At 47.1% G+C, this 21,094-nt stretch overlaps 1 protein-coding gene across 1 annotated transcript in view; it reads left to right on the top strand.

The window, feature by feature from the left end:
* Positions 1-21,094, top strand: part of LOC129704447 (ERC protein 2) — a 590,828-nt gene that overhangs the window by 20,305 nt on the left and 549,429 nt on the right. Inside the window, exon 4 of the mRNA XM_055647523.1 lies at positions 11,723-12,542. Coding sequence (XP_055503498.1) covers positions 11,856-12,542 — 687 coding nt within the window. The 5' untranslated portion in view covers positions 11,723-11,855. The remainder of the gene's footprint in view (positions 1-11,722; positions 12,543-21,094) is intronic.

The following is a 21,094-nucleotide window of genomic DNA, read 5'->3' as shown; positions in this document are numbered from 1 at the left end:
AATGGCGGTGCTGGCTCGAAGGGCTGAATGGCCTCCTCCTGCACCTATTTTCTATGTTTATATGTTTCTATGTTAGTCAGAGCTGTGGTGAGTCTGGAATGAATTGCCATGGAAGACTGTGGAGGCCAAGTCAGTGGATATTTTTAAGGCAGAGATGGATAGATTCTTGATTAGTGCGGGTGTCAGGGGTTATGGGGAGAAGGCAGGAGAATGGGGTTGAGAGGGAGAGATAGATCAGCCATGATTGAATGGTGGAGTTGATGATGGCCTAATTCTGCTCCTAGAATTCATCAACTTCATTGTTCCCCCATTCGCGTGTGTGTATGTGAAGTTGCAGTAGATCTGTCCACCAAATTCATGGCCATCGTTTCTTCTTTGTTCTTGCATGTTGCCTTTCATTATGTTTAAACATTTATGTATGGCGGGTGAATAAGCAAGCCACGCGTGGTGAAACAAAGAGATCTTTACTGTCAAAGACAAGAGAACGGCACACACGTGAATGGGGGAAGGTTGAGCTGAGCGGGGTTCATTACATATACCAGGGCACCCTCCTAAACCCAGTCATGTCACCCTACCCCCGACTGCCGAGAGTTCACACAGCAAGTGGCCTAACCACCAGGTGGCGCCACATATGACACTAGACAATAGGTGCAGGAGCAGGCCATTCGGCCCTTTGAGCCAGCACCGCCATTCAATGTGATCATGACTGATCTATGGAGCGAAGGAAATAGGCAACGTTTCGGGCCGAAACCCTTGGGTTTCGGCCCGAAATGTTACCTATTTCCCAAGGGATTCGGCCCCGAAACGTTGCCTATTTCCCAAGGGATTCGGCCCCGAAACGTTGCCCATTTCCTTCGCTCCATAGATGCTGCTGCACCCGCTGAGTTTCTCCAGTACTTTTGTCTGAGTGGATTAGGTATTAGCTACAAGGAGTGATTGGACACTTGGATTGTTTTCTTTGGAACGTCGGAGGTCACGGGAAGACAATAGACAATAGGTACAGGAGTAGGCCATTCGGCCCTTCGAGCCAGCACCGCCATTCAATGTGATCATGGCTGATCATCCCCAATTAGTGCCCCGTTCCTGCTCTTTCCCCATATCCCCTGACTCCACTATCTTTAAGAGCCCTATCTAGCTCTCTCTTGAAAGTATCCAGAGAACCGGCCTCTGAGGCAGAGAATTCAATTTTTTTGTTTTTAATTTTTTTAATTTTCCCGCATTGCTTTGCATTGTGTACCAATCTGCCATGTTCCTGTTTTCAACCAGAGCCTGCCCATCTGCTTCTGACTATCACCAAGCTGCAATGGTTAAACTTCCCCATTGGGGGCTCTAGGTGCTCCATCGGTGTTGAATAAAAAATGTTGATCAATAGAAATGCCGAACTTAAGCTGTGTGTGGATCTGTATTCACAATTGCTACGCACTCTGATCAGTTCCCCATTAACCACGGCACTCTGCTGTCTCGTTTCAAACTTGACATGGACATGGACATGGATTGGTGATGTTTCAGGTTAGGACCATTCTTGGAAGGCAGTGGAGGCCAATTCACTTGATGTCTTCAAGAGAGGGTCAGATTTAGCTCCAAGGGCTAAAGGAATCAAGGGATGTGGGGGAAAAAGGCGTAACAGGGCACTGATTTTGGATGATCAGCCTTGATCATATTGAATGGCAGTACTGGCTCGAAGGGCCGAATGGCCTACTCATGCATCTATTGTCTATTGCATTGCACCAGTCCAAAAAAAGAGACAGAATGCAGTAGTAACTCAGCGGTCAGTCTGAAGAAGGGTCCCGACCCAAAACGTCACCTATCCATGTTCTCCAGAGATACTTCCTGACCTGCGGAGTTACTCCAGCACTTTGTCTCTTTTTTTTGGGTAAACCAGCATCTGCAGTTCTTCGTTTCCACATTGCTCCAGCCCAACTGTGGATATGGCCCCTGTGAATCCGTCAGTTGCCGTATACAATTTGTTTTACTAAATTCATTTGAATGATCACATCTGCTTTGCTTTGGTTTTTCTTTTAAACTTCCTCCGATCCCAAAGAATTGCTCACCCACATTGTCCCATCTGACAACATAGAAACATAGACAATAGGTGCAGGAGTAGGCCATTCGGCCCTTCGAGCCATCCATTCAATATGATCATGGCTGATTATCAAAAATCAGTAATGCGTTCCTGCTTTCTCCCCATATCCCTTGATTCCCTTAGCGCTAAGAGCTAAATCTGACTCTTTCTTGAAAACATCCAGGGAATTGCCTCCCAAGAATGGTCCTATCCTGAAATGTCGCCAATCCATGTCCTCCACAGATACTGCCTGACCCGCCAAGTTACTCCAGCACTTTGTGTTTTGCTCATGATTCAGGCATCTGCAGTTCCGTGTGTCTCCATTGCCATGTTTTTTTCTCTCTCCTTTCACACTTTGATCAGTTGAATGAGGCTGAGAAGGCTGTAATTAGTAGGTTCATCACGGTGGTATTTTGGAAGTTTAATGTGTGAACAAACATGACGCTGCCATCCGTTATTTTTGGGAATACTAACCACATGATTGGTTTTGTGTCTTCAGAAAACGTAGGGTTTGATTCCGCCATATTACCTACTTGAACATTAGCATCAAAAATAATTTGTGTTTATATAGTGGCTTTAAAATACCAAAGCATGTCGGCAGAATAGACAATGGACAATAGGTGCAGGAGTAGGCCATTCAGCCCTTTGAGCCAGCACCGCCATTCAATGTGATCATGGCTGATCTATGGAGCGAAGGAAATAGGCAACGTTTCGGGCCGAAACCCTTGGGTTTCGGCCCGAAATGTTACCTATTTCCCAAGGGATTCGGCCCCGAAACGTTGCCTATTTCCCAAGGGATTCGGCCCCGAAACGTTGCCTATTTCCCAAGGGATTCGGCCCCGAAACGTTGCCCATTTCCTTCGCTCCATAGATGCTGCTGCACCCGCTGAGTTTCTCCAGTACTTTTGTCTGAGTGGATTAGGTATTAGCTACAAGGAGTGATTGGACACTTGGATTGTTTTCTCTGGAACGTCGGAGGTCACGGGAAGACAATAGACAATAGGTACAGGAGTAGGCCATTCGGCCCTTCGAGCCAGCACCGCCATTCAATTTGATCATGGCTGATCATCCCCAATCAGTACCCCGTTCCTGCCTTCTCCCCATATCCACTGACTCCACTATCCCCTGAGATCTATCTAGCTCTCTCTTGAAAGTATCCAGAGAACCGGCCTCCACCGCCCTCTGAGGCAGAGAATTCCACAGACTCACAATTCTCAGTGTGACAAAGTGTTTCCTCATCCCCGTTCTAAATGGCCTCCCCCTTATTCTTGAACTGTGGCCCCTGGTTCTGAACTGAATAATGGAATGGTGAGTGGCGATAGGTGGTGGGGATGAATAATCTCTGAGTCCTCATGCGTTTTTGCAAAATCATGCAGCATTTTGGGCAAATATTTGGTTTCCATTAGAATTTGCCCAAATATTGTTCATGTGCATCCAATCATTCTTATCTTCCCTTCACGTTTGTATGTTTTGCATTTCTCAATTCCCACTTTATAACAAGTCAAGAAACATAAGTTCTATTTGCAGAAAAGACTTCAGAAATAACTAATAACTTGGACAGACCCCATCCTGTCACAATGTCTATCAGACAAACGTTAATATGGTCTGTAGTTTTGGATTAAGTAATCGGTCATTGCCCAGTAATAAACTCAGTCATACACGCAGCCTTGGTGTAATGATCAGTCTAAAATCAGCACTTGGCCTCATCATCGATTTCCCTTTGCATTAAGCTTAAATGACTGATAAAACACTGGAATGCAAAATTCATACAATGGTATGGTTGCCGTATTAGCCGGGCCATCCGTATTTTGGGCTAAATTGGTTTGTCCCATACGGGACCGCCCTTGTCCCGTATTTGACCGCTACTATTCGGGTCGAGGGATCTGTCGGGTCGGAGCGCTGCGTCTGGCCCCGCCTCACCTGTCCCGGCGTAGTGCAGCCCATGGAGTGCAGCATCAGCAGCGCCTCGCCCGTGGCCCCGTCGGTCGGCAACCCGGCCAGCTGTCCGACTTTCGAACCTTCGCTTGCCGCCGACACCAACACCACCCCTCCTTCTCATGGCCGATGAGACACTCCAACACTATGTGTTTTAAATAAACTAATGTTAAAAAGAATGGTTACCTGGCAGGTCGATGCGTTCTCACGGAAGTCGTCATTTTGTTTTGGTCTTCCAAGAATGTAAAGCCATTTTGCCCTCACCAACTGACCATGTGCCCCCCCCCCCCACCAGATCCCTCCAGAGATGAAAACATTTTCATTAAAGGTAATCCTTGTGGCACTATGTTACAGAGATAAATTAGGCAGAGATGTATAAATTAGATAGGAGTGGATTTCCTCAGCTCGATGGACTGGATTTTCCTATTTGAATGCTGGACCATTCACACTGGGGCATTAACTCTGTCACCTCACACAACTTGCATCTCTGCTCACGAGTATGAGAGAGTAAACTGGAATGAGGACCAAGGTGAATATTTCTCCAAGGATTACAAATTGTGTGGATTGGAGTGGAAGGTTGCTTTTAATGAACAAACTCGAGTTACTTAATTAGACCGACTCATTAGTGATAATATTATATTATGCACAGCCATTAAAGTAGTCACATTTCCCAAGGCTCTTCAAATGAGTATCAATAAGCACAAGAGTACATAGCACACGGGAGACTACAGATGCTGTAGTGTCACTGCTGGAGCAACTCAGCAGGTCAGGCAGCATCTGTCGAGAGATATGGACAGATGACAAGGTGGGAGATTGCAACCTTCACGGGGTCCGCCCTGTTTCGACAAATGCAATCAACCCGGCGTGCACAATCAAATAGAACAAGTTGCCCTACAACTTTAGGCTGTGCACGCCGTACGCAAGAAGATAGACAGACAGATGACATTTTGGGTCGGGACCCTTTTTCAGACTGCTATCTTCAACTCAAACAGGTTGGGTTGATGGGCAGATCGGGGTAGTTGGTCAAAGGCTTGGTCGTAAAGCTGGGGTTTCAGGTGTGTCTTGAGAGTAGGAGATTTATTTGCTTTGGCTGTGGAAGGCTTATTTATTCAAGTCCAAGTGAGTTTATTGTCATGTGTCCCTGTATAGGACAATGAAATTCTTGCTTTGCTTAAGCACACAGAACATAGTAGGCATTTGAAACAAGTTTATTCATGGATAACCCCTTGAGATGGACAGTCATCTCGCTTTCGAGGGGGTCCAACATAGAACATACAGCACAAGACATAACATACATAGAGACTCTCATTGACCCACCTACCCACACACCAATCCCAAAACCCCTCCATCCCCACTTGTTATAGTTTATAACAATTGTTAATTGGCTTTACATATCCAATAATAACAATAGTTATGTGTTACAGCATAATGTTAATGCATAATACCATATACCACCTATCATACATCGTACGTTAATACAGTTGTACAGGGTCTTGGTGAGACCACACCTGGAGTATTGCGTACAGTTTTGGTCTCCAAATCTGAGGAAGGACATTATTGCCATAGAGGGAGTGCAGAGACGGTTCACCAGACTGATTCCTGGGACGTCAGGACTGTCTTATGAAGAAAGACTGGATAGACTTGGTTTATACTCTCTAGAATTTAGAAGATTGAGAGGGGAACTTATAGAAACTTACAAAATTCTTAAGGGGTTGGACAGGCTAGATGCAGGAAGATTGTTCCCGATGTTAGGGAAGTCCAGGACAAGGGGTCACAGCTTAAGGATAAAGGGGAAATCCTTTAAAACCGAGATGAGAAGAACTTTTTTCACGCAGAGAGTGGTGAATCTCTGGAACTCTCTGCCACAGAGGGTAGTTGAGGCCAGTTCATTGGCTATATTTAAGAGGGAGTTAGATGTGGCCCTTGTGGCTAAGGGGATCAGGGGGTATGGAGAGAAGGCAGGTACGGGATACTGAGTTGGATGATCAGCCATGATCATATTGAATGGCGGTGCAGGCTCGAAGGGCCGAATGGCCTACTCCTGCACCTAATTTCTATGTTTCTATGTTTCTAATACATACTACCAACATTATTACATGATATTATTTCATGATATTGTGACATAATACAATATAAGACCTTTTTACACTATGCAATACAATAATACATTTACTACAAAACAGATCAGCGTGTCCATATACTATAATATAAATATATACACACATGAATAAATAAACTGGTAAAGTGCAAATAACAGAAAATGGGTTATTAATAATCAGAGTTTTGTCCGAGCCAGGTTTAATAGCCTGATGGCTGTGGGGAAGTAGCTATTCCTGAACCTGGTTGTTGCAGTCTTCAGGCTCCTGTACCTTCTACCTGAAGGTAGCGGGGAGATGAGTGTGTGGCCAGGATGGTGTGGGTCTTTGATGATACTGCCAGCCTTTTTGAGGCAGCGGCTGCGATAAATCCCCTCGATGGAAGGTAGGTCAGAGCCGATGATGGACTGGGCAGTGTTTACTACTTTTTGTAGTCTTTTCCTCTCCAGGGCGCTCAAATTGCCGAACCAAGCCACGATGCAACTGGTCAGCATGTTTATTAAACAGACGATGGGCCGAATGGCCTAATTCTGCTCCTGTCAATTACAACCTTACGAAATGGGCTCTTTGGACAACTAAGTCCACAGCAACCATCGATCACCCATTCACAATAGTTCTAGGTTATCCCACTTTCCAATACTCTTCCGTTCTCCCTGTGACCCCGTGGGTTTTCGCCGGGTGCTCCAGTCTCCTCCCACATCCCAAAGACGTGCCGGTTTGTAGGTTAATATATAATTTGTCCCCATCTGTGTTGGACAGAACTAGTGGATAGGTGATCGTTGGTCGATGTGAACTCGAGTAGCGAGGGCTCCGTTTCCATGCTCTGAACTAAACTAAACCAGAGCGGTCTGCAGAAGGGTCCTGACACAATATCTTGCCTATCCCTCCCCTCCACACATGCTGCCTGACCCAGTTGAGTTCTTCCAGCACTTTGTATTTTGCCCATGAACTTCCCTCCGATTTTTTCTCCCACCAACCTTACGCAAAGGATAATACCCAATAGTCAATTATCTATTAACCAGCACCCAGAAGAACCGCAAGCTCAAGCGAAGAGCGTGCAGTGGCAATTAGCATGGAAACCCAGATCACGGCAACACCACTGGGCCAGCGCAGGTGGTTTTATGAGAGGAAAACCGTGTTTAACAAATTTAATTAGATCTTTTGAGGGTGTAATTAATAGGGTGGATAAAGGAGAGCCAGCAGATGGTCCTGACCTGAAGTGTGATGTACATGCCAAGTATTTGTTGTTCCAAGAGGCATCTGATCAGCTGTTGCTGAAGTAGCGGTGGGGTGAAGGGAATGTGGGTGGAAGACTGGTTTTAACGGACAGAACAAACAAGAGTTTGGAGCACAGTCTTTTACCCATAGGGCAATCGAGAACCAGTGGACATGGGTTTAAGACGAGAGGGGAAGGATTTAATATGAACCTGCGGGGAAACTATTTTCACTCAGATGATGATGGGTAAATGGAACGAGCTGCCAGTTTAGATTATTGTCACGTGTCCTGAGGTACAGTGAAAAGCTTTTGTTGTGTACTAGCCAATCCAAATACACTTGGACAGGTACATGGATAGCAAAGGTTTAGCGGGTTATGGGCCAAATGTGGGCAGGTGGGACTGGTGTCGATGGGGCATCTTGGTCGGAATGGGCAAGTTGGGCCGAAGGGCCTGTTTCCATGCTGTATGACTCTAAGAGTAGCAGATCGGTTATGTTCAAGGTGTATGTTCAAGGCAGATAGAGTAACATGAGAGGAAATGTGAGACTGTCCATCTTGGCAGACACAAGGAAGTGCCAATGCTGGAATCTTGCATCGAACACACATTTGGGGCATTATTTGTTGGGACCATGGCAGTGAGACGTTCTCACTCTGCACGACACAAGGATACAGTTTTGATTTCTTAATTTGAAAAAAGGTTACGTTGACTTAAAGCTTCACGGCATCGATTTTTGCAACAAGGGAGTTGTCTATGAGAAAGATCGAGCAGTATGGGCCCAGCCTGAAGAATGAGAGATATCTCAGTGCAGGCGGGCGGGCAGGCAGGCAGGTCGATTCAGCGGATCAGACACCATCTCTGGAGGAGGACGAGCACAAAAAGCTGGAGGCACTCAGTGGGACAGGCAGCATCTTTGGATAGATGGATGACGTTTCAGATCGAGAGCCTTCTTCAGACTGAGTCAGAGGAGAGAGAGAGATACAGAGATAATGAATTGTAAGGTGTGAAAACAAGGCAAAGGTGACGGAAATCAAGGGAAATGTAGACTAGATAACGAGTCTGGGCTATATCGTGGTTGTGGAGTCGGCGAGCAGGAAGAATGACGGGGAGCAGTGAGAGAGGATGCTGTACAGCTCTCGTCGGAGAGACGATTTAGGAAGGAACGGCGGATGCTGATTTAATACGGATCAGCTACGTTTCGGGTCGGGACCCTTCTTCAAGCAGTGATGTTTTTTACAAGATACAAGATACAATTTATTTGTCATTTGGACCCCTTGAGGTCCAAACAAAATGCCGTTTCTGCAGCCATATATTACAAACAAATAGACCCAAGACACAACATAATTTACATAAACATCCATCACATCGCTGTGATGGAAGGCCCAAAAAAACTTATCTCTCCACTGCTCTCTCCCCCCCCCGATGTCCCCCCCCCCCGTCAGTCAAAGTCAAAGCCCCCGGCTGGCAATGGCGTTTGTCCCGTGGCCATTAAAGCCACGCCGGGTGATGCAAGGTCGCACACCGGGTCTTGGTGTTGGAGCCCCCGGCGTGCGCTCGCAGAGTCCCGCGGCCGTTCCAAGCAGCGCAGGGCGGTGATGTAAGGCCCGGCTCCAGGAGCTCTTCGACCCCGCAACTCGGGCGGGAGAAGTCGCCGTTGCGGGAGCCCTGAAAAGCGGTCTCCCTCCAGGGACCCACGGGCTCCTGGTGCCGCCGCCCGCCAGACCCGCAGTTGCAGCCTCCGAATCTCCGGAGGTCGGGCCGCAGCAGCGCTCCACCACCGCTCCACCCGCTCTGGACTCGGCCAGCCCCGCGACGGTGAGGTGAGTCGTCGGCACCAGAGCCCCCGGTCTTCCTGTTGGAGGCCGCTCCACGTTGCAGCCCCAACGACAACGGAGACCCGACAAAGAAAAGGTCGGGTCTCCCGGGCAGGGCGAGGTTAAGAGTTACCCCCTCCCTCCCAGCTCCACCCCCCACACACACACCCCAACAGAAGAGAACAAAAACTACATTAAAACATAGACAAAAAATAATAAAAACGCAGACGGGCTGGAGAGGCCGCTGCTGACGAGAGTTTTTAGCATTAGGACAGCCCAGTGGTGCAGCTGGCAGAGTTGCTGACTCCCAGCACCAGCGACCCCGGTTCAATCCTCATCTCGGGCACTATCTGTGTGGAGTTTGCACATTTTCCCTGTGACTGCGTGGATTTCCTCCGGGTGCTCTGGATTCATCCCACATCCCAAAGACGTGCTGGTTTATAGGTTCATCGGCCTCTGTAAATTGCCTTCAAAGCCCTGTCCGACTGTACGAGTTCATTCCAAGAGCTCTCCCGAGTCGGAGCTCGGGGACATCTCATAGCGGCTCGTAACGCTAACGGCAGGTACTCGGGGAACGCGGTAAACTCGGGAAGACTCGTGAAGATTTGTCAATGTGTTGAAAAATGTCCATGAGAGCCCCGAGTACCTACGAGTGGCCATTACCATAAATCTCTGAGTTTGAATCAGGACAAACTCGGAAGAACTCTTTGAATTAGCTTGTACCAGACAGGGCTTTTAGTGTATACTAGACCAAGTGCAGACCCGTTGGGTCTGCTCCCCCAATGGTGTGATCCCCCAACCCAATATTCCACCATGCACCTGTCTCCTCCAATGGAACTGAGCCCGTTCCCAAATGTAAGATTCCAGCACTCCCCTGCCTCCCTCAGCAGTGGATTAAAAAAAAATCCAATTTCACCTCCCCTGCCTGCTGCAGCAGTTCCAATTGCAATACCAATTGGCCCTCCCCCTCCTGTTGAAGCACTTGCTGTGATATCCCATTGAGGTGAAAAGTTCAGAGTGTTCCTGTCTTGCAACTTTGTTTTGAAATGTGTTGGAAGCTGATAGGAAGGAGCAGCGAATCAAAAGAAAGAAAGGCCGGACGGACGAACGGCAGGCGGCAGCCACAGACTTTTATATAATAATAGATTGATAGATTGAGTGGATGGAAAATGGGATAACAAACTGGAGGGAACGGGTGACCAATAGCCAGCATGGACTCAATGGGGCGAAGGGCATGTTTCATGTTGCTTTTGTAAACATTTTGAGGATGAGGGGGTGATCTTATAGAGCTGTATAAGATCATGAAGGGAATCAATCAGGTAGATGCACAGTCTCTTGTCCAGAGTGGGTGAATCGAGGACCAGAGGACATAGGTTTAAGGTGAAGGGGAAAAGATTTGATTGGAATCTGAGGGGTAACTTTTTCTCACAAAGGGTGGTGGGTGTATGGAACGAGCTGCCAGAGGAGGTATTTGAGGCTGGGACTATCCCAACATTTAAGGAACCGCTAGACAGGTACATGGATAGGACAGGTTTGGGGCGATATGGACTAAATGCTGCCAGGTGGGACTAGTGTAGCTGGCTTGTTGGCCGGTGTGGGCAAGTTGGGCCGAAGGGCCTGTTTGTACACTGTATCACTTAAAGGGTTCCAGAATGCTGCCTGAGTCGCCAAGTTATTCCAGCCATTTGTGTTTCCATATTTTTACGCTGCCACCCATATAACCATATAACCATATAACAATTACAGCACGGAAACAGGCCATCTCGGCCCTACAAGTCCGTGCCGAACAACTTTTTTTCCCTTAGTCCCACCTGCCTGCACTCGTACCATAACCCTCCATTCCCTTCTCATCTATATGCCTATCCAATTTATTTTTAAATGATACCAACAAACCTACCTCCACCACTTCCACATGAAGCTCATTCCACACCGCCACCACTCTCTGAGTAAAGAAGTTCCCCCTCATGTTACCCCTAAACTTCTGTCCCTTGTCCTCTTGTCATGTCCCCTTGTTTCAACCTTCCCTATTCTCAAAGGGAAAAGCTTGTCCACGTCAACTCTGTCTATCCCTCTCATCATTTTAAAGACCTCTATCAAGTCCCCCCTTAACTTTCCAGAGAATAAAGACCTAACTTATTCAACCTATCTCTGTAACTTAGTTGTTAAAACCCAGGCAACATTCTAGTAAATCTCCTCTGTACTCTCTCTATTTTGTTGACATCCTTCCAATAATTGGGCGACCAAAATTGTACACCATACTCCAGATTTGGTCTCACCAATGCCTTGTACAATTTTAACATTACATCCCAGCCTCTATACTCAATGCTCTGATTTATAAAGGCTAGCATACCAAAAGCTTTCTTTACCACCCTGTCTATATGAGATTCCACCTTCAAGGAACTATGCACGGTTATTCCCAGATCCCTCTGTTCAACTGTATTCTTCAATTCCCTACCATTTACCATGTATATCCTATTTTGATTTGTCCTGCCAAGGTGTAGCACCTCACATTTATCAGCATTAAACTCCATCTGCCATCTGCCATCTTTCAGAGGAGTTCAGAAAGTTATGATTAACTGTCTATTGTTTTCCATGTTCCAGGTGCAGGCCTTGCCTCCAGCCACCCATGGAGATGCAGTAACAAGCTTCAAGAGGCAGCAGAGGCGCCGACTGACTGCTCCCTTCTCCCGGCCATCCCCGACTACGGTTGCTCCTCGACCCGTCCAGAGCCGCCATGTACGGTAGCTCTCGGACCGTGGGCCACGTGGAAGGCAGCCCGTCCCGGTCTCCACGGCTTCCCCGCTCCCCGCGACTGGGGCACCGGAGGACCAACAGCAGCGGGACGGGGGGTGCCGGGAAAACCTTGTCGATGGAGAACATCCAGTCACTGAACGCTGCCTACGCTACCTCGGGGCCCATGTACCTGAGCGACCACGAGGGCGTGGCCTCCACTAGCTTTCCCAAAGGGACCATGACTCTGGGCAGGGCCACCAACCGGGCAACGTACGGAGGTCGGGTCACGGCCATGGGCAGCAGTCCCAACATCGCCTCGGCCGGGCTACCTCCCGGTGTGGACGCCCTGTCCTTCGCCGATCACCACCACCACCCTCCGTCCCACCTGGTCACCCCCTCCCCTCACCACCACCACCACCACCTACACCAGGTGCCCTCCTCCACCCTGAGGCAGGTGCGTGACAGCACCCTCATCGACCTGCAGGTGCAGCTGAAGGACTTGCAGCGGGAGAACGACACCCTCCGCAAGGAACTGGACATCAAAGACACCAAGCTGGGCTCGTCCATGAACAGTATCAAAACCTTCTGGAGCCCCGAGCTGAAGAAGGAGCGAGTGCTGAGGAAAGAAGAGGCAGCGCGCATGTCGGTGCTGAGGGAACAGATGAGAGTGTCACACGAGGAAAGTCAGGTATCATTGATTCCACCATCCACCTTCTGTCACCTGCCCACTGCCATTAACTCCGACATTACGCCAATCCTTGCCAAACCGTACAATTAGTTATATCCAGCCACCAGGCTGAGCCCAAACCACCTTCAGTTGGAATAGAGTTCCTCATTACTCTGCACAATAAAGATGCATGTCTGCTCTTCATACCACCCTCACACCAGATCTGAATGTTGTTTGGAACCATGCTGTCATTTAAGCTCGAAAGGGTGCAGAAGTCCAAGGGCTGTCCAAGAGCTGTCCAAGAGCTGTCCAAGAGCTGTCCAAGAGCTGTCCAAGAGCTGTCCAAGAGCTGTCCAAATGCTGTCCAAGAGCTGGCAGTAGCACATTGGGTGATACCAAGGATAGCAAGGTGTTTTGATGCTCTTGCTACCCTAAAGGGCCTGTCCCACTGTACGAGGTAATTCAAGAGTTCTCCCAAGTTCGCCCCTGATTCGAGTTCGTATAATGTACGTAGGAGCTCGTACGGGTAAAAAGTAACCATTTTTTTCACCACCAGTATTTTTTTTACTCGTGGACATTTTTCACAGTTGAAAAAACGGCAGGAGTTTACCGGATTTCCCGAGTCCCTCCCGTTACTCATACGAACCACTACGTGACATCCATAAGCTCCTACGTACCCGCCACGTACATAACTCGAGCTCGAATCGGGGGAGAACTCGGGAGAACTCTTGAATTACCTCATACAGTGGGACAGGCCCTTTATTCTGCACACAGTAGCGATCAGGAGTTTGGGAAATATTTAGGTATTGGCTTATTATTGCCACATGTACCACGATACAATGAACAATTGTATTCTATGTGCCACCCGGGCAAATCACACTGTTCATGAGTGTACCAGGCAGTGAAAAAGAGAAAATAAACAGAGTGCAGAGTATAGTGTTGGAGCTACAGAGAAAGTGCAGATTAAAATAAAAAGTACAAGGGCCGCAACAAGGTAGATTGGAAGCTCATGAAATTCATCCCTAGCATATGAGTTACCCATCCAAAAGTCTGATAACAGCAGGGAAGAACCTGTCCTTGAATCTGGTGCATTCCAGCTTTTTTATCTTCTGCCCTAGTGGGGAGGGGAGGGGAGAAGAGCGAGTGACTTGGGTTTAACAGGTCCTTGATTATGCTGCCCGCTTTTCTGTGAGAGGGTGGTGTAGATGGAGTTGATTGGTTTGGAGGATGAGGGGAGGGTGGTTTGCTTGATGGACCGGCATTCCCAACTCCCAGCAGCATCTTGCAATCTTTAGTGAAACACTGCTGATGTCTCAGAGTGGTATGCGTGAAATCCAGACTGCGCAAGGGGGGCTGGTAATAAATATTTTAGATGAGTCCAGAGGCTGATTTGACCTCATTGATATTGAGTTGCATGAATGGATCTCATTTGTCCTAAGATGTCTTCTATGAAAGTTTTGGAGAGTGAGGAGATGAGTCCTTTCCAACAGATTACCCATTCTCAACCGTGTTCCATAATAGGGAAGCATCATGTTTAGTGTAGTTTTGTTTTAGTTTCATCTGTCATTTGCTCCGAGGTACAGTTAAAGGTAGACAAAAATGCTGGAGAAACTCAGTGGGTGAGGCAGCATCTATGGAGCAAAGGAATAGGTGACGTTTCGGGTCGAGACCCTTCTTCAGACTGATGTGGGGGTGGGGTGGCGGGGCGGAAAGAAGAAAGGAAGAGGCGGAGACAGTGGGCTGTGGGAGAGCTGGGAAGGGGAGGGGAAGGAGGGAGAAAGCAGGGACTACCTGAAATTGGAGAAATACAGTTAAAAGTGATTTTGTTGCATGCTATCCAGTCAGGGGAAAGACTATTTATGATTTACAATCAAGATGTTCACCAGGATGAAGGGAATAACGTTTTGTGCGAGATAACGTACAGTTTTGGTCTCCTAATCTGAAGAAGGACATTATTGCCATAGAGGGAGTGCAGAGAAGGTTCATCCTGGGATGTCAGGACTTTCATATGAAGAAAGACTGGATAGACTCGGTTTGTAATCGCTAGAATTTAGAAGATTGAGGGGGGGATCTTATAGAAACTTACAAAATTCTTAAGGGGTTGGACAGGCTAGATGCAGGAAGATTGTTCCCGAATGTTGCGGAAGTCCAGAACAAGGGGTCACAGTTTAAGGATAAGGGGGGAATCTTTTAGGACCGAGATGAGGAAAACTTTTTTCACACAGAGAGTGGTGAATCTCTGGAATTCGCTGCCGCAGAAGGTAGCTGAGGCCAGTTCATTGGCTATTTATAAGAGGGAGTTAGATGTGGCCCTTGTGGCTAAAGGGATCAGGGGGTATGGAGAGAAGACAGGAACAGGATACTGAGTTGGAGGATCAGCCATGATCATATTGAATGGCGGTGCAGGCTCGAAGGGCCGAATGGCCTACTCCTGCACCTATTTTCTATGTTTCTATGTTTCTATAACATCCTGCAAAGTCTGATTAAAGATATTCTGAGGGTCTCCAACGAAGGAGATGATAGCTCAGGGCCACTCTTGAGTTGTTGATAGGATGGTTCAGTTGCCTGATAACAGCCGGGAAGAAACTGTCCTTTGTAAATTACTGTAATGTTAGCAAAGGCCTGTAGACATGAATACAAGTCCCGGGATGTGAGTTTGTGACCTTCAATGACGGTGAGAAGGAAGGTCGGTAGACTGTTATATCAGAGATCATTATCTTCTGGCATTTGTGTCACATCAAAGCCTGTGATTTATTAAATTAAACCTGAACAATGTCCATGGTTAAGGAGCGACTGAGTCCAGCTTGTGGCTTTGTAGGAAGTGTTGTGTATACAACTCATCAGTGAACATCTGCTACTCTGACCATGGGTACTGAAAGTCATTGAAGCAATTGGCAGTAGAAACATAGAAATAGAAATTAGGTGCAGGAGTAGGCCATTCGGCCCTTCGAGCCTGCACCGCCATTCAATATGATCATGGCTGATCATCCAACTCAGTATCCCGTACCTGCCGATTCTCTCCATACCCCCTGATCCCTTTAGCCACAAGGGCCACATCTAACTCCCTCTTACATATAGCCAATGAACTGGCCTCAACTACCCTCTGCGGCAGGCTAGAGAGTTCCAGAGATTCACCACTCTCTGTGTGAAAAAAGTTCTTCTCATCTCGGTTTTTAAAGGAAGTTTAGGATCCTTAAGCTGTGACCCCTTGTCCTGGACTTCCCTAACATCGGGAACAATCTTCCTGCATCTAGCCTGTCCAACCCCTTAAGAATTTTGTAAGTTTCTATAAGATCCCCTCTCAATCTCCTAAATTCTAGAGAGTATAAACCAAGTCTATCCAGATTTGGATCATAAGACAGTCCTGACATCCCAGGAATCAGTCTGGTGAACCGTCTCTGCACTCCCTCTATGGCAATAATGTCCTTCCTCAGATTTGGAGACCAAAAACTGTACGCAATACTCCAGGTGTGGTTTCACCAAGACCCTGTACAACTGCAGTAGAACCTCCCTGCTCCTATACTCAAATCCTTTTGCAATGAAAGCTAACATATCATACCAGTAGTGTGGATTGTGCGGCAAATGTAGGTGGGGGGGGGGGGGTTGTGTAAGAGGCTGAGATTAGTCTTCAGAAACCAGGGATGCTTTTCGTTGAGCTTGGTACACAAAAATGCTGGAGAAACTCAGCGGGTTGCAGCAGCATCTATGGAGCGAAGGAAATAGGCAACGTTTCGGGCCCGAATCCCTTGGGAAATAGGATGTGGTCAGTAATGGTGATACTGAACCATGGTTGGAAAGGGATAACATTTCCTTTAGATTTTTCTTTAGACTTTAGAGATACAGCACGGAAACAGGCCCTTCGGCCCACCGGGTCCGCGCCGACCTGCGATCACCCCGTACGCTAACACCATCCTAAACAATACGGACAATTTACAATTTACTGAAGCCAATGAACCTACAAACCTGTTTAAGAAGGAACTGCAGATGCTGGAAAATCGAAGGTAGACAAAAGTGTTGGAGAAACTCAGCGGGTGCAGCAGCATCTATAGAGCGAAGGAAATAGGCAGCGTTTCGGGGCCGAATCCCTTGGGAAACAGGCAACGTTTCGGGGCCGAATCCCTTGGGGGAAATAGGTGACATTTCGGGCTGAAACCCGAGGGTTTCGGCCCGAAACGTTGCCTATTTCCTTCACTCCATAGATGCTGCTGCACCCGCTGAGTTTCTCCAGCATGTTTGTCTACCTTCGGTTTTCCAGCATCTGCAGTTCCTTCTTGAACACACTGTTTATTGTCATGTGCCCATGAAATAAGCGTTGCCTATTTCCCAAGGGATTCGGCCCCGAAACGTTGCCTATTTCCCAAGGGATTTGGCCCCAAAACGTTGCCTATTTCCTTCGCTCCATAGATGCTGCTGCACCCACTGAGTTTCTCCAGCATTTTTGTCGACCTTCGATTTTCCAGCATCTGCAGCTCCTTCTTAAATATTAAATGTTTTTCATCGAGCTTGGCTTACTTCTGAGATTTGACAGCATTTTTTTTAACTGAGTCGTATTGAATTCAAGTTTACTCGGGCTCCTTGAAGTCACATTTGGAGTCATAGAGTCAATAGCACTGAAACAGGCCCAAATCCAAGCTGGTCCCATTTGCTGTGTTTGGCCCATATCCCACTAAACCTTTCCCTATCCATGTACCTGTACAAATGTTATAGTACCTGCATCAACTACCTCCTCTGGCAGCTCGTTCCAAAAATCCACCACCCTCTGTGTGGAAAAAGTTGCTCCTGGGGTTCATATTAAAACTTGTACCTCTCACCTTAAAGTACACTTTTGGTCTTCTAATCTGAGGGAAGACATTCTTGCCATAGAGGGAGTACAGAGAAGGTTCACCAGACTGATTCCTGGGATGGCAGGACTTTCATATGAAGAAAGACTGGATAGACTCGGCTTGTACTCGCTAGAATTTAGAAGATTGAGGGGGGATCTTATAGAAACTTACAAAATTCTTAAGGGGTTGGACAGGCTAGATGCAGAAAGATTGTTCCCGATGTTGGGGAAGTCCAGAACAAGGGGTCACAGTTTAAGGATAAGTTTTAGGACCGAGATGAGAAAATCATTTTTTACACAGAGAGTGGTGAATCTGTGGAATTCTCTGCCACAGAAGGTAGTTGAGGCCACTGTTCATTGGCTATATTTAAGAGGGAGTTAGATGTGGCCCTTGTGACTAAAGGGATCAGTGGGTATGGAGAGAAGGCAGGGATGGGATATTGATTTGGATGATCAGCCATGATCATATTGAAGGGCCGAATGGCCTACTCCTGCACCTATTGTCTATGTTTCTATGTTTCTAAACATATGTCCTGTTGGTTTTGATTCCTCCCCCCTACATAGAAGATTCTGTGCATCCGCCCTGTCCATTCCCCTTACCTGGTGAAATACTGCTTGGATGTTGTCACCTTTATCTTGCCTCTTGAGTTCAGTTAGTTTATTAACATAGAAAATAGGTGTAGGAAGAGGCCATTCGGCCCATTGAGCCAGCACCGCAGTTGAGATTGATCTTCTGATGTTGGTATTGATCTTCTGAGGTTATCTTTAGCATAGTAGTCCTTGCAGAGTCTAAATGGGCTTGAGTAGTGACTTGCGTTATTGACATGATTTACAATTGCTTCTGTCATTTTGTTGGATGGTCACCAGTAATTAGCTGAGTGCACATGTCCTGCTTTGTGTCGCCCTTTTAACCCGTGGCGATTGGCCAGTTGGAGCAGGTTTAGTTTAGTTTACCGATACAACGGTGACAACAGGCCCAGCGTGTCCACGCTCGCCATCCCTCGATCGCCCGTTCACACTTGTTCTATGTTATCCCACTGGGGTGATTTACAGAAGCCAATTAACCTACAAGCCCGCACGTCTTTGGGAAACCGGAGCACCTGGAGGAAACCCACACCCTCACAGGGAGAACGTGCAAACTCCACACAGACAGCACCCAAGGTCAGGATTGAACCTGGGTCTCTGGTGCCGAGTGGCAGCTGCTCTACCCGCCATGCCACCGTACAGCCACTGATGCCAGAGTTGGAGGTGTACTTCAACTGGAGAGTTTGCACAACAGTTCGATCTGAAGCTCAAGCCTCTAGTGTAGCAGAGTTGTTGTCAGAAGAAGATACAGAGTATTGTAGTTCTGTGGATCAGGCAGCATCTCAGGAGAACATGGATACATGACGGCTTGGGTTGGGAACCTTCTTCAAATGTAGAAATGACCTGCAGATGCTGTTTTACAAAAGAAAGCACAAAGTGCTGGAGTTACTCAGTGGGTCAGGCAGCATCTCAGGAGAACATGGATAGGTGATGGACAGGCAAAAGAAGAAGGGTCTTGATCTAAATCATCTCCAACCATGTTCTCCAGAGATGCTGCCTGACCCGCTGAGTTACTCCAGCACTCTGTGTCATCATTTGGTTTTTTTTTTTGTTTATTTTATTAGAAGTTAATACAGTACAAAACAGTACAGAGGAACCTAATTTTAGGTGCCAACTATGTAATACCGTAATCCATTCTATGTACAACCTCTAGTTTTATGTTTTGAGAAGGAAGTAAGCAAGACAAGAAAAAGAAAACGACATAAAGGGGAAAAAGTGGAAAAATAGATGGTAGAGAATAGAAAAACGTGAAGTGTGTATATAAAAAAATAAAAAATAAAATAAAAAGTGGAAAGTAGAAACAGAAGAGAAGGCCCAGTGTCATCATTTGTAAACCAGCATCTGCAGTTCCTTGTTTCTGGAGATGTTGGCGGGATCCGCTGACTTTGTGCTGCTCTTGGCATTTTTTTGATGTGTGTTCTCTGAAGGTGTGGACTCACAAGTGGGAAAAATTGGGTCATGTATTTGGTAGTTATGGACAAAATATACCTCGGCTTATCGCACCTGCTGGGTTTGTGCCATCTCCCTCTCTTCCTATTAGTTGTTTCATTATCTACTACTGCTGTAACTGCGAGATTGCCAAGCTCAACAGCACATTCATTGCGATGCTTAATCATCTACATTGCCTTCCAATGGTTGTTCCTTAGTTTTAAGTGTCGTCATTTTTCTCTTGGATGGTTTACTGAACTGCCAGTAAATAGGTTGTTCCCACTGACTTAATGTTAACGGCGGTCAGATAGCCACTGTGTGTCTGGGCCATAGATTGTGATGGATTTGCAATTAACTCATGTTGGCCGCTACAAGTTAAAGTGGCTCTCATGTGTCCTTTGTAAAATGGTGCCTCAGAATCAGCGGGCTTATTTATGGGGAAAGTCTTGCAGACTTGTATGCAGAAGAAGCATTTCACTGTCAACACTCAGTGCTGGAGTAACTCAGCGGGACAGGCAGCATTTCCGGAGGGAAAGAATGGGTGACGTTTCGGGTCGAGACCCTCCTTCAGACCCATGACGTCACCCATTCCTTCCATCCAGAGATACGGCCTGTCCCGCTGAGTTACAATAGACAATAGATGCAGGAGGAGGCCATTCGGCCCTTTGAGCCAGCACCACCATTCAATGTGATCATGGCTGTTCATCCCCAATCAGTTCCCCGTTCCTGCCGTCTCCCCATATCCCCTGACTCCGCTATCTTTAAGAGGCCTATCTAGCTCTCTCTTGAAAGTATCCAGAGAACCGGCCTCCACCGCAGAGAATTCTACAAATCTCTGCGTGAAAAAGTGTTTCCTCATCTCCGTTCTAAACTCCAGCATTTTGTGTCTATCTTCGATTTAAACCAGAGTCTGCAGTTCCTTCCTACAGGTAACTTCACCGTACCTTGGTACCCATGATAATAACAAAACCATTGACTGTATCTGAATCTGTCTGAAGTACTACATAGGGTGGTTTTTGTTTTAATTGTGAAGAAGGGAATTAATTTGTGTCATTTTTGTCATTGCGGTTTGTAAAGGTAGCAGGAAGGATGTCGAGGATGAAACTGAGTAAGTCTATCCCTCACATTGATTTTATATATTGGCTCAGTCTGGCAGTCAGTCTTGTGGTTCAGGATGTGGTCAGTAATGGTGATACTGAACCATGGTTGGAACGGGATAACGTTCCCTTTAGATTTTTATTTAGACTTTAGAGATACAGCACGGAAACAGGCCCTTCGGCCCACCGGGTCCGCGCCGACCAGCGATCACCCCGTACGCTAACACCATCCTAAACAATACGGACAATTTACAATTTACTGAAGCCAATTAACCTACAAACCTGTTTAAGAAGGAACTGCAGATGCTGGAAAATCGAAGGTAGACAAAGTGCTGGAGAAACTCAGCGGGTGCAGCAGCATCTATGGAGCGAAGGAAATAGTCTTGTGGTTCCCAAGGGATTCGGCCCCGAAACGTTGCCTATTTCCCAAGGGATTCGGCCCCGAAACGTTGCCTATTTCCCAAGGGAGTCGGCCCCGAAACGTTGCCTATTTCCCAAGGGATTCAGCCCCAAAACGTTACCTATTTCCCAAGGGATTCGGCCCCAAAACGTTGCCTATTTCCTTCGCTCCATAGATGCTGCTGCACCCGCTGAGTGGTGGACCTACAAACCTGCACGTCTTTTGGACTGTGGGTGACAAC

This window comes from Leucoraja erinacea, chromosome 16 (assembly GCF_028641065.1).
Source record: "Leucoraja erinacea ecotype New England chromosome 16, Leri_hhj_1, whole genome shotgun sequence".
Lineage (NCBI taxonomy): Eukaryota > Metazoa > Chordata > Chondrichthyes > Rajiformes > Rajidae > Leucoraja > Leucoraja erinaceus.
The sequence above is the reverse complement of the archived record's forward strand: the minus strand, read 5'-3'. Positions and strand labels throughout refer to the sequence as shown.